General features: G+C 44.2%; 1 protein-coding gene across 1 annotated transcript in view; it reads right to left on the minus strand.

The window, feature by feature from the left end:
- Nucleotides 1-16,256, minus strand: part of MOCOS (molybdenum cofactor sulfurase) — a 346,276-nt gene that overhangs the window by 82,074 nt on the left and 247,946 nt on the right. The window contains exon 6 of the mRNA XM_075921610.1: nt 14,450-14,649. Within this exon, the coding sequence (XP_075777725.1) occupies nt 14,450-14,649 (200 nt within the window). The remainder of the gene's footprint in view (nt 1-14,449; nt 14,650-16,256) is intronic.

Genomic DNA, 16,256 nt, shown 5'->3' on the forward strand with positions numbered 1-16,256 from the left:
CTAAAAATGTAGGTGAGTCAGAAATCAATAAAAAGTGTATATATATATATATAATTTTTTTAACTGGAAAGATCTCTTAATGAAGTTGCTTTGTCTAAAAAATAAGCCCACCTATATCAATGAGATAATGTAAAAAGGACACTTTTTTGCTGCTTAACATCAACCCACTAGCATCTGTAAAGATACCAATTATAAATTTCATGATGAGTACAGTAATGTAGGTAAGCTGACTGAAATCCTGTCAGTGATTTCGTCAAATTGATCTGGCAACTTCTTTCCATTTGTAGGGAATGCAGTAGTATTTTCATAGCTATAAGCAGGTCTGTCTTCTAAAAACACAAACGTCTACTAGTCCGGAGTAGGACTGGCACATTTCTGAAACACAGGCTGGTCTCTGAGGCTTCGTCCACAATATCAAGTTGGTTGACAAAATTTATGTTAACACCTGAAAGTTGACAAAACAAAAATCATCAGAGGGTATTTACATTTTCTCCCTCTGTCAACAGATAATGTCCACACTGGGGGCACCATTATCGACAGCGTGGGTATGTATCCCACAGTGCAGTGTTGTGGAAAGGCAGAGATGATTCCTCCATATCTTGGGATTCCTTTTGAGTTCTTCCTCAGCCTTCTCAGCTGCTAGGAGCAGAATGATGAGTAGCTCTGTGAGCTCTCTGTGCTGAGGAATGTCAAAGCAGCACAGCAGCCTGTCCCCCTCCTTGCAGCAGCTGTCTGCCTGCTGCTGTGCTCCTAGTGCAGGGCAGAACAGGAGCATTCCAGTGATTTGCTCTTTCTTTGTTCTAAGGTAGGGAAGTACAATTGTGCTTAAAAGATAGGAAACTCAGGGGCCTATCTCCCCTATACCTGGGCCATTCTTATGTTCAGGGCTCGACAAATACGCTCGCCCGTGGAGAGTAGATTTTACTAGCTGGCGAGTGCAGGGGTGGACTGGCCCGGTGGGCCCTCGTGACAAGCTGGGTGAAGCCCACACTACGGGCGGCGTGGCCCCATCCAATCCGCCGGCCAGTGGAGGAGCAGAGAGCTGCCAGGGAGGGGGAAGTGCGGCGATTCTCAGCGCCAGGCTGCCTGCGTGCAGCTCCAGCATGAGGAGGCGGGACGCGAGCCAGAGGGCAGAACGCTGGCAAACGCCAGGATGCTGGCACAACGTGGCGTCCTGATGTCACGGCCGGCGACCACCAGATTAAAAAAGGCTCCAGCAACCCCGCAAAGTGGAAGGCAGAAGCCAGGTAGGGGAGGGAAAGGGAAGGGAAGGGGCGGGACTTGTGCTGTGCTGTGGGAAGGGGAAGGGGCTTGTGCTGAGGGGAGGGGAGGGGAGGAGATCAGGAGAAGAAGAAGAAGAAAGGGGAAGGCACCAAGGAACAGGTGTGCAGGAGAGACAAATGCCAAGTGCAGACAATGAGGAAAAGGGCAGGAGTGGAGGTGTCAGTGGGAGGGGTGTGGCCAGACAGACTATAACCCCATATCATCCATCTTATTTGCCTCTCTGAAGCACAGGGCAGAGAAGGAGCAATAATATCAGCATAGTCTATGCTGGCTCATCTGATCCTGAGAAGCTGAAACACAGATATGTGGATAGAGAGCAGCTAAGTCAATAAGCTGGCCTCGAGGCTGCGGCTGGCACCTATGTTGATTCGAACACACACAGTCCCAGGAAGAGGAATTTCCCACTGAGAAAACAATGTCCAGTACTTCAAATTTAATCATCTCAATTCTCTCTTACAAGTGTAAATTAAGTTCACAACTCCCTTGTAAGAACTGGTCTCACAGCAGACAGACCAGCATCAATTGGCATGACAGATAAGAAAGAGAAATACGTGACCTCATGATTATAAAAGATGGGCCCAGCACACACTCACTTTGAGTGTCATTCTACCCTCTACCTGCTGGTCGGGTTAGGTGTTTGACCTCCCGAGGTTCTATGGGGACGCCCACCTCGTATTTTCGTCTTTCCTAGGAATTGAGGGACCGGCCCTGGCCTGACATGCTGGAGTCGAGAGGCACAGAAGGGGGTAAAAATGGTACCTGGATGTGGTCCTCTGTCTTAAGTGTACACATAGAAAGAGTAAGCTGTTACTTGGTACCATTATTTCTATTTTTCTATCTTTATCTTCTTTGTAACCATTTTTAAGACCTATATTTTGCTAATAGTTAAGAAATAGAGCAATAGCCATTGTAACCATATGATTTATAAGCTTCCTCAAATAAACCTGTAACTGTTTAAGTTTTAACCTGCCTCCTTCAGTTGCTGTAACAGAACCAAGCACAATTTAAAAGAACTTCAGCCGGTCATAAAGGGACAGATATAGGGAGAGCTTGGGCGTTTGGATCTGTGTCACTCCCAGGTGACAGGACCCACTGGGGCATCTTTCAGTCTTTCCTCAAGGCTGCCCGCTGCGAAGGAATTATGAAATTCTAGCAGCTGAAATCTAAGATGTAATAAGCTCTTCTTATATAACGGGGCGTCTGTTGGCCTGCTGGCCACCCTCTGCGATGGGACCCCGGTCCTAGCAGTAAAGGCACGGACGTTAAACCTTTTCTCGGAAACATACACACACACACTGCCCTGACCGTCGGCTGACAAGGGGGGACAGGGTGATGCTGGGAGAGGAGAGGATAAGGGCATTGGGGGCTAAAGGGAGGAGGGGGAAGTGCTGGGAGAAGGCTTGAAAGAAGGGGTGGGCATGAGGAAGGTGGGGATGGAGCAAGGCATGTGTGAGGGCACAGGGGCATGAGGGGAATGGGGGCAGAGGGTGGTGAGGGGGTGGGTATCAGGGAAAAAGAGGGCAAAGGGGAAAGGAGCAGTGAGGGAAGGGGGAGGCATCAGGAGAGTGCAGGTGCCAGGGGATTCTGGGGGTGAAGCAGAAGGGCAGACACCTGCAGGGGACAGACCAGCACCAGAGGAGAGAGGCAGGGCAGGTGTGTAGAGGGAAGTGTTAGGAGAGGGGATGAGGAGGGGTAGCTCACATGATCAGAGTGGGGTTACTGGAGGAGTGGGCATAGAGGGGAGAGAAGGGCTGGTGGAGGGGGGCAGTTTTCAGGAAGGCTGAGGGCAGTGAGAAGGGCAGGAGTCAGGACAGCAGAGGAGGGTGAGGGGTTGGGGAGCAGAAGGCACCAGAGATGCTGATGGAGCAAGGGGAGGAGACATGGTAGCAGAGGGAAAAGGTAGAGGTTTATAAGAGAGGGTATGTCTACACTACCCCGCTAGTTCGAACTAGCGGGGTAATGTAGGCATACCGCACTTGCAAATGAAGCCCGGGATTTGAATTTCCTGGGCTTCATTTGCATAAGCGGGGAGCCGCCATTTTTAAATCCCCGCTGCTTCGAACCCCGTGCAGCGCGGCTACACGGGGCTCGAACTAGGTAGTTCGGACTAGCGTGCCTATTCCGAACTACCGGTACACCTCATTTCACGAGGAGTAACGGTAGTTCGGAATAGGAACCTAGTCCGAACTACCTAGTTCGAGCCCCGTGTAGCTGCGCTGCACGGGGTTCGAAGCAGCGGGGATTTAAAAATGGTGGCTCCCCGCTTATGCAAATGAAGCCCGGGAAATTCAAATCCCGGGCTTCATTAGCAAGTGCGGTATGCCTACATTACCCTCCTAGTTCGAACTAGGAGGGTAATGTAGACATACCCATATTTATTAATAACTTATTAGTAATTACTGTTCTTTTTCTTATTAGGAATTTATTAAAAAACCACTTTTGGGGGGAGGGTGGCGAGTCCGTTTTTTGTCTGTCGAGTAGGGTTTTCCATAATTTGTTGAGCCCTGCTTATGTTCATAACCATTTTCAGCAGCACCTAGGATATGTGCAGCTGTATGCCACAGTAAAAAGCAAGCTGGACAAGGCCTTTCTTTACAGCCTCACCCTGCCAGGGCTTTTCCCTGTAGCCTCCCCCCTTTCAGGGTCTTTCCCTGCTGTTGACTCTTTCCTTGCAGAAAGGAAAGGTCCTAGCAGCAGGGAACTGATGGAGCCCTTCCCCACAGACTTCCTCCTGCCTGAGCCTTTTCCAAATTCCAGAATCTTTGCCTGTGCTAGGGAAAGGCTCCAGCAGCGGGGTGGCAGCAGGACACCACATGGCTAAAAATAGCAGCACAGACAGGAAGGCATGGCTTGGGTGAGTGCTCAACTTGCCTAAGCCATGCCTCACTCGCTACCCTGCTATTTATACCCATTCAAGGGGGACTACTTATGTATGTCCTCTTCATGGTGCCAAAGGAAGCATGCAGGGTAAATATAGCTTTATTGCTGAAGCTGACCACAAAATATCTGAGCAGTGTTCTTAAAATCATAAGAGAGGTGAGGCGGGCAAAACTCACTAATTGGTAAAGTTACAGTCAGGAGCCTTTCAGGAGAACTGAAATATTCACATTTCCTATTTTTTACAATGGCCAGGGAGGACACATTCTTGTTGGGCCCCTAGGCAAGGTGGGGAGGGACCCAGCTCTGTGCTCAAGAAAGGGGCGGAGCCTCAATGGAAGGCTGTTTCATGTGTGGCAAAGTCTGTACTATTAGATTATGTCTACACTACAAGGTTTTTGTGCAAAAACCGGTGGAGAGTCCACACCTCAAGCGCGTTTTTGCGCAAGTAAATCGGCAAAACAGAGGGCTTTTGCCAATAGAGTTATTCCTCTCCCCACAAGGAATAACTCCTTTTTGCGCCACAGCTCTTGCTGTAGAGGGGTTTTTGTGCAAGAAACCCCTATCGGCAAAAGCACAGGTGCTCTGATTCTGTGAATGGCCATCAGAGCTTTCTTGCTCAAGAGCGTCCATGCAGTGTGGACACTCTCTTGCGCAAAGGCACATTGCTTTTGCAATGCGCTTTGAGATCTGGAGGCGCTTTTGCGTAAGAAGTTTTTGCAGAAGATCTCTTCTACAAAAGGCTGCTTGTGCAAAAACCCTGCAGTGTAGACTAAGCCTAAGTGTCAAGGGTCTAGTAAACAGGTGACCTCATTTTTGTGACATCACAATAAGCACAACCTCATCTGGTGTTAATTGGCTCCCTTCTTGGCAGTCTCAGTAGAGAAGAAAAGGATTGTTACAGAGCTACATTGGTGAAGCAGTGTTGGGAAACCAGTCCTGCAACTTCTCACATTGTACCATCACTTGAAATAAATGGGGGTTTTTTACAAAAACTTCTAATGCCTATGTTTTAGTTAGTAAAGTCCATAAGATTGCTTCTTTATGGAGTATCACCATTCTGCTTGGTATATACTTCAAAAGCTTGGCTGTGTCTAGACTGGCCACTTTTTCCGGAAAAGCAGTCGCTTTTCCGGAAAAACTTGCCAGCTGTCTACACTGGCCGCTTGAATTTCCGCAAAAGCACTGACGATCTCATGTAAGATTGTCAGTGCTTTTGCGGAAATACTATGCTGCTCCCGTTCGGGCAAAAGTCTTTTTCCAAAAAACTTTTGCGCAAAAGGGCCAGTGTAGACAGCAGAGATTTGTTTTCTGCAAAAAAGCCCTGATTGCGAAAATGGTGATCGGGGCTTTTTTTTGCAGAAAAGCGCGTCTAGATTGGCCTCGGACGCTTTTCGCAAAAAGTGCTTTTGCGGAAAAGCGTCCTGCCAATCTAGACGCGCTTTTCCGAAAATACTTTTAATGGAAAACCAGAAAATCATGCCAGTGTAGACATAGCCCTTGTGAGTCAAATGCAGGTGTCTTCAGTTCACTACTACAGTTGGTTGCAAATGGTTGTGTACAGATAGCTTTTCTGAGAAGAAACATTTTCAGGGTAAGGAACAGGAACCCTAAAAGCGTCCCAAAGAAGAAAACTGTAATTTAGTAGCATTTAAGAGCAACACTATTACTTAGACTTCTAGATAACAGTAGCCAAGCCCTGGCTAGGAAAGCAAGCTTACATGAAAAGACTGGGACATGAGCAAAACCTTGTGAGTGACTACTGTTTTTGGAGTCTCCAAATAACTTTTGTTTAAATAATTTTAACTAGCAGCAGTGTACAGGCAGTCCCCGGGTTACGTACAAGATAGGGACTGTAGGTTTGTTCTTAAGTTGAATCTGTATGTAAGTCGGAACTGGCGTCCAGATTCAGCCGCTGCTGAAACTGACCACCAGTTCTGACTTACATACAGATTCAACTTAAGAACCCCAAGTCAGCTGCTGCTGAAATTGATCAGCAGCTGATTCCAGGAAGCCCGGGGCAGAGCAACTGTGCCTCGGGCTTCCTGTAGTCAGCGCTGGTCAGTTTCAGCAACGGCTGACTTGGGGATGTCTGGGGCAGAGCAGCTGGGGTGCTGCTGGGTTGCTCCAGTAGCACCGCTCCTCGGCGCTACTGGACCAACCCAGCAGCACCCCAGCTGCTCTGCCCCAGGAGTCCTGATTCAGCCGCTGCTGAAACTGACCAGCAGCGGCTGAATCAGGACGCCTGGGGCAGAGCAGTTGGGGTGCTGCCGGGTTGGTCCAGTAGTGCCCAGAGCGGCGCTGCGGGACCAACCGGCAGCGCCCCAGCTGCTCTGCCCCAGGGTCCACAACAAAAGCCTGGTCTGCTGGGGGGGGCACACTAGCTGCGCCCCCTCCCCTCAGCAGACCAGGGACACAGGGAGCAAAGCGGCAGCGGGGGGAAGGGGTGTGTGCCTCGCCTCTGAGGCTTTGCTCTAGCGCCGGACCGCTTTGCTCCTGGTGCCCCTGGTTTGCTGGAGACGGTCCACAGCAGACCAGGGGCACCGCGAGCGAACCCGCAGCAGTGGCGGGTTCCCGTGCTTCTGAGGCTTTGCTCTGGCAAAGCCTCAGAAGCGCGGGAACCCGCCGCTGCTGCGGGTTTGCTCCCGATGCCCCTGGTCTGCTGGAGACGGTCCCCAGCAGACCAGGGGCACCGGGAGCAGCTTTTCTCGCCCCGGAGCTCGAGGTGGCTGACCGCTGCCTGTGAGCTCCGGGGCGAGAAAGCCCCGTTCGTAAGTGCGGATCCGACATAAGTCGGATCCGCGTAAGTCGGGGACTGCCTGTACTGAATGGATTCCAGTCCAGTAACTAAGCTGCCCATTACATTTATAACATGTTTAATATTCAAGTAAAGTTTCTTCAATAAACAATATTTGAAAATAGAGATAACCGTCAGTAAATGCAAAGATATATTTAAATAAACAAATGGGATAACAGCTCAACTTTTAAATTATTTCACTTTCAGCTCATAACTTCTAAACCTTCAGGCATTCTAAATCATACCTATTGGGACAGCATGCTGTCAAGAACACTGTCACCCTTTAGAGATGTAATCATGACAGAGTCTCATTTGTGTGTTAGGCTTCAAGGGGATTCATTTATTTGATCTTCAACATTTGAATGAAGTGTTTTCTCAAGGATCAATCTGCAGCCCATGGCAATTCTCTCACTGCATAAATGACCCTGTGTATGTAATTCAAGCATGTTTGTGTTTTAGTAGCACAATCTTGTTAACTGTGGATGATAATACTTTGACAATAGTAAGGAGCGGACTTTAACATTGGTAACAGGCTAAGAATTGCTTCCCTTCAAAACTCTGCATAGACAAAAGTTATGATTTTCCTTGCTTTCATGTTGCAGTAGCAGTGTTAAATGTCACATATTTGATTGCTTGCCTTTGAAATCTTAAATATCTTGGACTTATTTCCGAGTTTTGAATATTGACTAAGTTATGTAAATCTCAAGGATTAACTGTAAGCTTGGTATCCTCCAAAGAGCCTGTCACTTTTACTTTTAAAGTCTTTCTGGCCAAATGCAAATGCTACAAATAAAACTCTCTCAACCCTTGCCATAAAATTCTGTGTAGAATGAGTCACTCAGCTATTGAACACTTGTCAAACCACATTATTGGTGCTCAGAAACTAAGGCACACAAAAAATACCAGACGGAAGAAATGATTTGAATGATTAGTTATGAATACATTATGTACAGAATGGGTATCACCAGTAATAAAATAAAACAATTAGGATTTTGTCTATTTGAAAAAATTAACTGGAACACAATTGGAGTAAATAATTAGTAGTTAGGTATCTACTAGTAGACAGGAACTTCTCAGAAGTATTATTCTCCTCACGTAGAAATGTTATCCCACTTTCCCTGAATTAAATGCCACCTCGAAGACCAGGGCCTAAATTAACTGACCTCTGAGCCTGGTGTCTTCCCAACACAAGAGAATTAAGTTTACACCAAGGGTGATATGTATTGTATGCCAGTTAATCATAAAATCAAAGACAAACATTTAGTAGCTTTCAGATCATCAGGCCACAAGCATGATTACACTAAAGTAAACATTTCCATACTCAGAAATCAAACTATTACCATTGTTTTCCAATTTGACTAGATCTGTCTGTATCAGACATCTATAAAAATAACGCTGTAGATACAAAGCAGGTGAAATTTGATGCACTGCATCTCCCCCTTTTATCAAATCAAATTTTTTGACTCTTCCATCTATTATACAAGATATGTGAAGAATGTGACTACATATAAAAGTTCGTATATATTCTTTATATTGAAATGTGTTATTTGTGAATTCTAAAAATGCATGAAACTATACATTACTTTAACTAAACAATTAGCCTAACATTTACTGCAAATATAATGTTGCCAACATGTATTTTTAAAATTACTGTAAATGTGGTTCTTCAAGATGTGTGTGCCCAGCGCATTCTGATAGAGGGGCAGTGCTTGGCCATAGACCCTACCCCCATGGCCATAGACCCTCCCCCATGGCTATACAAGGCAGAACTTCTCTGACCCTCTGTAAACCCCATATTCTTCCTAGTGATACTTTGATAAGATTATGGCATCATTATGATGCATTTTGAACAGGATGGAGCATATGAGATGTCACCAGAAAAGTTCTGATATGCTCAATGTGGTTTTCTTATTTTTATGCCTGTATCATTTTTGTATTTGACGTTATGAATAGTGCCAAAGTATCTGCATGAAACATACAGTCACATAGGGGTGACGCCCACTAGGCAAGATGCTTTCAGTTTAAATAGCTGGTTGTGAAGGGCCCATTCAGAGTAATGGGCCACTGAGGAAAAGAACAGACCTCAGGAGACGTGTATCCCCCGCCTGGTTAGCTGTCCTGCAGATGTTTCAGCCAGCCTGTAAGTAATGGCTGCTATGAATCTGCAAGGTCATGTAGCCAGTTCATGTCTCTGGACTCCTTTTAGGGTGCCACAAGTCAAGGTCTGAGAGAAGCTCTGAAAAAAAAAGAACTAGAGATGGAGGTGGGGATCACAAGCTGCAACGCAAGTGCGGCTTGTGGCTTACAAATCTACATGCCTGTTTGTATCATCAGTTAGGGTGAGAAACTTCCAATTCATATCCAGTCTTTCTAGTATCTTAGGCTTAGTTTGTGGTTTTCTTTATTTACTAGGTAATCTGCTACAATCACTTTGCTATCACTTACAATCACTTAATATCTATCTTGGGTTAATACAAGCATATTGTGCCTATTCCCGTCCAGACTAAAGGAGGGCTGGACTCATTAATGAGCTTACACCAGACAGATCCATGTGCAGTGCAAGATGGCATAATTTTGGGTTTAAATACCAGAGGGATGTGTGCCCAAGGAGACGGAAAACTGGCTGGTGTCTGCTGCTGGAACTCAGGTGACAGTCTGGGTGAGTGGTACCACTTGCTGTCATGCTAAATGCTAGGGCCTACATAAGGCTGGCTCTGCCCCCAAACAGAGAGTGTGTCAGAGAGGAGTTTCTGCAGTTCCCAACACTTCTAGAATGCACCCCGGGGTGACAACCTGTCCCCCCTCCCTAAGTTTCTTACACCAAGTGCCTAGAAAGGAGACTCTGAAGCAGGGAGGACAGAGGGTGATTTGTGAAATACACATTTGCACAACATCTCAAAGAATCACAATTGCAATAAGTAATCCTTTCTTCTTTGAATAGGTATGGCTGTGTATTTGACTTTGGTGACTCACAAACAGTACTCCTCAGAAGGCAGGCCTCAGAGTCTACCAAACCAAGGACTGCCAGACCACTCTTCCAAAACCTGCATCCAACTTGGAAGAATTGGTTAAGGCATCATGAACATATATAACAGTGACCATATAACAGCCCTGAAATGTCCACTATGGAAAAGTAACTGAGGAACACCATGGCTGTTGCTCATGTCCTGGCAGAACGAGATAGCAACTGCTGAGAGGGAGTAAGCAGGCAAGCAAGCTGCCATGGGATGTGAGGGAAGATCCTCTGATAGATTGGTAACTGGTGACAAAATTTGCAGATGATATAAAATTACTCAAAATACTGAAATCCAAAGCTGACTGCAAAGGGTTGCAAAGGGATCTCACAACAGTGGGTGACAGGGCAAGACAATGGAAAATGAAATTCAATGTTGATAAATGCAAAACAATGCATGTGGAAAATATAATCCCAACCATACAGATAAAATGATGTGATCTAAATAAACTGTTGCCACTGAAGAGAGAGATATTGGAGTCTTCGTGGATAGTTCTTTGAAAACATTCACTTGATGTGCAGGGGCAGTCAAAGAAGAGAACAAAATTCTGGGCATCATTAAAAAAGGGGTAGATAATAAGAAAGAAAAGATCATATTGCCTCTATATGAATCCATGGTATGCTTACATGTTGAACACTACGTGCAAGATGTGGTTGTTCCATCTTAAAAAAAAAAGACATATTGGAATTGGAAAGGATTTTTAAAAAAAGGCAACAATAATGATTATGGGTATGAAACAGCTTCAGTATGAGGAGAGAGTAATAAGACTAGAACTTTTTAGCTTTGAAAAATGACTTAACGGGGATATGATTGCAGTCTATAAAATCATAATTGGTTTAGAAAAAGGAAATAAGATGTTATTTACTCCTTCTCATAACACTAGAACTAGGGGTCACCAAATGAAAGTAATAGGCAGCAGCTTTAAAACAAGCAAAATGAAGTATTTCTTCATAAAACACAGTTAAGACTATAACAGGGTTCAAAAAAGAGCTAGATGAATTCATGAAGGATAAGTCCATCAATGGCTATTAGCCAAGATGAGCAGGGATGGTGCCCCTAGCTGTTGTTTATAAGAACCTGGGAATAGGTTGGATGGCTAGCTGATTACCTGTTCTATTCATTCCCTCTGGGGCACCTGATATTGGCCTTGGTTGGAAAACAGGATACTGGATTAGATGGACTTTTGGTCTGACACAGTATGGCCATTCTTATGCAGTTGAAACTATTTCACATGCAGTGTTGATGCATGGTGTTAGCCATTTAGAGACTGTCTCTGAAGAGACACCTTGACCTTCCATTCAATCAGCATATGACACAAACAAATGAGGTGAAGCATGAGATGGTTTAATCCTCTCCAGATAAAAAGGCTTCATATCACCTGACATCTAACATCATTCTCCAGAACTGAATGGATTTAAGCATGAACAGAGGTACATTTACTGCTTGTTCAAATGAAACTGAGTAACCACTCTAGACAAAAATTTTGGATGTAGTTGTAAAGTCATTTTGTCTTTGGAGGATTGTATTTAAGGAGTTACAAGCTCTTCCTGAATATGGTATCACTACCTGGAACACAATTTTGTGACATAAAGTGGAAAGGGACAGACAAGGTGCTAGGGTTCAGGTAGAGGTCTCATTAAAGCTGTTTAGTACAGAGCAAAGTTCCCACAGAAGAACCAATTCTCAGACCAGAGGATGTAGAAGAAGGAATCTTTTAAAGAATCTTGCTACTATAGCACTGGAGAAGACAGATCTTCCATAAATGGTGTGATGAAATGCCGATATTACTGCCAGATGCAGTTTAAAAAAACTAAACACAAACTCCAATGACTGAAGCAGCAGATATTCCAAAATACCCTGGATGGAGGCCAGTGTTGGCTGAAAATCACTTCCATTTTGCTGAACAGGCCATCCTGGTATAGGGTTTCCTACTGTGAAAGGAGATCTGTGGGACAGTGGCCAAACGCTGCTATTCCTCTCAATGCAGCAAGTGAGTGCTGCAGACAAGATTCAGCATTGTTTTTGGGTAAGTCAGGATGGAGAGGAAGCGGTACGCAGGGTTGAAGAGAGATGGCAAAAAGGGGGGGAAACCAACACTGTATTGGCCAAGCCAGGGAAATGAAAATGACCTTGGCTCTCTCAGCCGAGAGCTTAAGAAAGAAATGAGGAATAATTGGAGATGGTGGAAGGCACACAGGAGAGCCCACTACCAGCACAGCATCTACACAAAGAAGAATCTTTATCATCCTTTCATTTAACATACTGATGTCAGCAGTGATCTAGTCTAGTGCACTGGCCTGTGGACACTTGGCGGTCTGCAGACTATGTCGAAGATTTCTAAAAGGTTCCACATCTCCATTCTAAATTTTGTAGGGGTCTGCAGATGAAAAGAACTTGAAAACCATTGGTCTACTGCAATTCAAAATCCAGAATGTGCAGTTGATTAAATCATCTTTTTATGAGCAGCTCCAAGAGCAAGCAGCAACAATGAAATTACATGGCTAAAGAATATTTTCTCTTGAGAGTTTAGAGCACTTTTTAACGTTGAAAACGTTGTTTGGATCAGGCAGCAGTCATGCTTATTTTTTGCTAAGCACTGGTGGCAACTCAAAGGGATTGTTAAATGCCTGTCCCCAACTCAAGTACTGATGCAGTGAGAAAACATAAGTTTCACATAATTATGATAATAATTAATAACTCCACTATCTTTTTTTAAAAAAAAATCATATTCCTGCAGCGATCCTTGTGCCACTGTGCAGCAGGCTTAAATTTTAGGGGTTTTCTAAACCGGACAATGAATGCGATTTTAAACCATTACTCTGTTCATATAACCATGAAATAAAAGCTTCCTCAAGAATATTACTGTACATATAAAAGCAATTATTACCGCTAAGCTGAGGTCATTCTTTGTTGGGGAGATTTTGTTATTTTGACATTTGGTTTCACTACAATTTGGAAGCCCTGACATTCCCAATCACACAGTTCCAAGGACCTAGAAAGCCTTGGGCTGTGTCTAGACTGCATCCCTTTTTCGTAAAAGGGATGCAAATTAGACATATCGCAATTGCAAATGAAGTGGGGATTTAAATCCCCCCCGCTTCATTAGCATAAAAATGGCTGCCGCTTTTTTCCTGCTCAGAGCTTTGGCGGAAAAAAGCGCCAGTCTAGACGTGGATCTTTCGGAAAATAAAGCCTTTTCCGAAAGATCCCTTATTAAAATGAGGGATAAGGGATCTTTTGGAAAAGGCTTTATTTTCCGAAAGATCCGCATCTAGACTGGTGCTTTTTTCCAGCAAAGCTCTGAGCCGGAAAAAAGCAGCAGACATTTTTATTCTAATGAAGCGGGGAGGATTTAAATCCCCGCTTCATTTGCAATTACGATATGTCTAATTTGCATCCCTTTTAAAAAAAGGGATGCAGTCTAGACATAGCCTTGGTGTCCAGGAGTCCAGGCCAGTTAGGCAGGCAGATGGCCAAAATTCCAGGCAAACAAGCTGGCAGGAAACCAGACTGCGTTCTGTTGCAATTTTGTTAAAGCTGAACAGCCTCCATACAATATTTCAATTTGGACAAACAGGAAAATTTTGACAAAAACTGTTTTTCCGCAGAATTTTTTCGCCCGTCTCCAATAATTATCCATACTGGTAAATGGGGACTAATCCGAATATCCTGGCCAAACTCTTACATTTCTGTGGAATCCTTCAAGGCCAAAAACATTCAAGACCTCAATTTGTAATCTCATCTAAAAGGGCAGCACATGCAGTAACATAGTACTCCCTAGCACCTCGGCTGGAGCACTGGTTGAAGGAAAGAGAGAAAGATACCTGCTATACTGAATCATCCCCACCCGTCAGACTGTTAGGACTAAAGCTTCATCTACGCCAAGAGCTGGAAGTGTGATTCTCCTGCTCAGGAACACATATTCACATTATCTCTCATACAGCTAGCACAAGTATAAATAGCTGGGGAGTAGGAGTACCAGCTGACCCATACCCACCTGTTTCAATGAAGTTTGTACACAGTGTGTCTCAGCTGTGTCACCATTGACACCACCCATCTACTGCAGCTACACTGTTATTTATACTTGTGCTAGTTTGGTGAGAACTAGTGTGAGTACAATCACACATATTGGGAAATCACATCCCAATCTCATAGATATAGCCATAGATAAACAGTACAGGATAAACTGAGGCCAACTTTTTCATACTCCACTGCAGATCCAGCATTAAAAACTGCAATAGCTGTTGGCATCAGGTATTATACACACTGCATCCTGCAGACACTTTTATTGTCCTATCTTTCAATTACTTTAAAAATAAACAAACACTAAATGGGTCATGTAGACGTACGAAGAAAAACATACACATAGGGAATATTTTTATGTACAATATAAATGCTGAGGAGGAAAAGATCATCACAAAGGTGTTTAATGTATACACTGAACATTATGTTGAGTGAAATAAAATTACTAGTATACCTGGGAATAGCCGATAACATCTCCATTTTCATCCAGTACATTAAAATTAATTATTGGACCCTGGACATCAGGACTGCTGAAGTCTGAATCACTGTAGATATGCACAATAGGTGCTCCATTAGCATATTTTAAGGTAGACAGCACGGTATAGGTATAGTGAGATAAAGCAAAGGTATGATGTTTTATGTTCTCCATGCCACCTAAGAGGAAAACAACATATCTGTCAAACACCTTACACTCTTGAAACTTTTTGTTTAAAAAACAGCACAGTTGGAAGCCAACCTGCACAAAGCCTGGAAACAATAATTAGCTCCTTTAAATCAGCATACTTCTCAACATTTTATTTTCTTACAATGAGCCTTAATGGTGCTAAAATGCCACAAGAGCCACCTACCTTAGAATTAATCCATCTAACTTTTCAGCTGGAAAAATCCCGTTTAAATTTGAATAGGTTCACACCATGAGTAACTGTGTTGGTCCCAGTCTGTACACATCACAGAATCATTCTGGCCTATTTTTGTTAGAATGGAAGTTTTGCTCAGGAGAGCCCAAGGACTGGAAAAGTAGTGTGGCAGCCAAAGAAATGGTACATCAGTACTAACATAGGATAGAAGATTAGTTGAAGTGCATGGTCCTATATGAGGCTACAAAACAAAGATTTTCATTTGTGATCCCAACTCCCGTGGCAGTTATTTCATATATTCAGAAGAGTTACTCTTCTTTGTCTACACTTAGAAAGGATGACCCATATTCTGCATTACCTCACACTCATGAAAAACAGTGCTACAATGCATTTATATAAGGAGTAAGTCAGCACAGAATTTGGCCTGGACAGTAAAAAGGAGTATGCTTTCTTTCCCTTCTTCTTTGCCACACTTAATGAAAGTGAGGGCGCCTCAGACCTGCAACTGAGTCCAGAATATATGGAAGTTACAATATTCCACTATAATCTCCTCTTGGCAGCCATCATATCATCTGTTTGTTGTCATGTGTATTTTTATCACATAAAAGAGCTGTCGACATCTCTGTTTTGAGTCTAATCAAAACAACAATAATATGGTTTTACTGGCTGAAACACAGAAAAATTGTATTATTTGTGTCATATCTATTTCCAGTTTCAAAGTGCCATGCTGTCTTTTTAGCTGCGTTAGTTGGGAAAATGAAGTGAGTGTAGTCATAGAAACAGAGGACATATGGTGAAGAACCTCTAGGTATTACACAGTGAAAAGATGCAAGATACAGAATGAACACCAGAAGGCCCTTCAAGGAGTGTTGCAAGCAGCTATTTGGCATGATTTGCTGATGTTTGCCATGACAACCTTGGCAAGCTCCTCTCTAACATTTTAATTCCCAATGGACTTTCATAGTGTCACAGGCTTTTAGAAGAAAAGGACAGCCTAGCCTAAGATGCCCTGCACATTTTTAGCTAGAAGGTGGTAGTGCTGAGGAAGGTTATTTCTGTGATAGTGCCAGTGCTACTTAGCTGCCTTCTTAGATCTGACAACACTGTCCGTTTCTGAGATGTCTTTTATCACCTGATGCAAAGCTTCCAAATTGACAGGAACCATGACAGGCAAGGGAAGTGACTTCCTTAGTGCAGCCACTTCTGCTGCTCCACATCTGGACGGTAGAGACCTCCCATCACCTCTTCCCCTGACTCCTCTGACCCTTTCCAGAGGTTCCCATTGCCTGCTGCTGCTGCCTGGTGAGTTTGCCTCCTCTCTTCCACTCCAACCATCTCCCCTCCACAAGTCTCCAGCGCTGGCCATGTCCATCCTCCTGGCTGGATGGACATGGAGTGTGAGGA

This window comes from Pelodiscus sinensis, chromosome 2, assembly GCF_049634645.1.
Source record: "Pelodiscus sinensis isolate JC-2024 chromosome 2, ASM4963464v1, whole genome shotgun sequence".
NCBI lineage: Eukaryota > Metazoa > Chordata > Testudines > Trionychidae > Pelodiscus > Pelodiscus sinensis.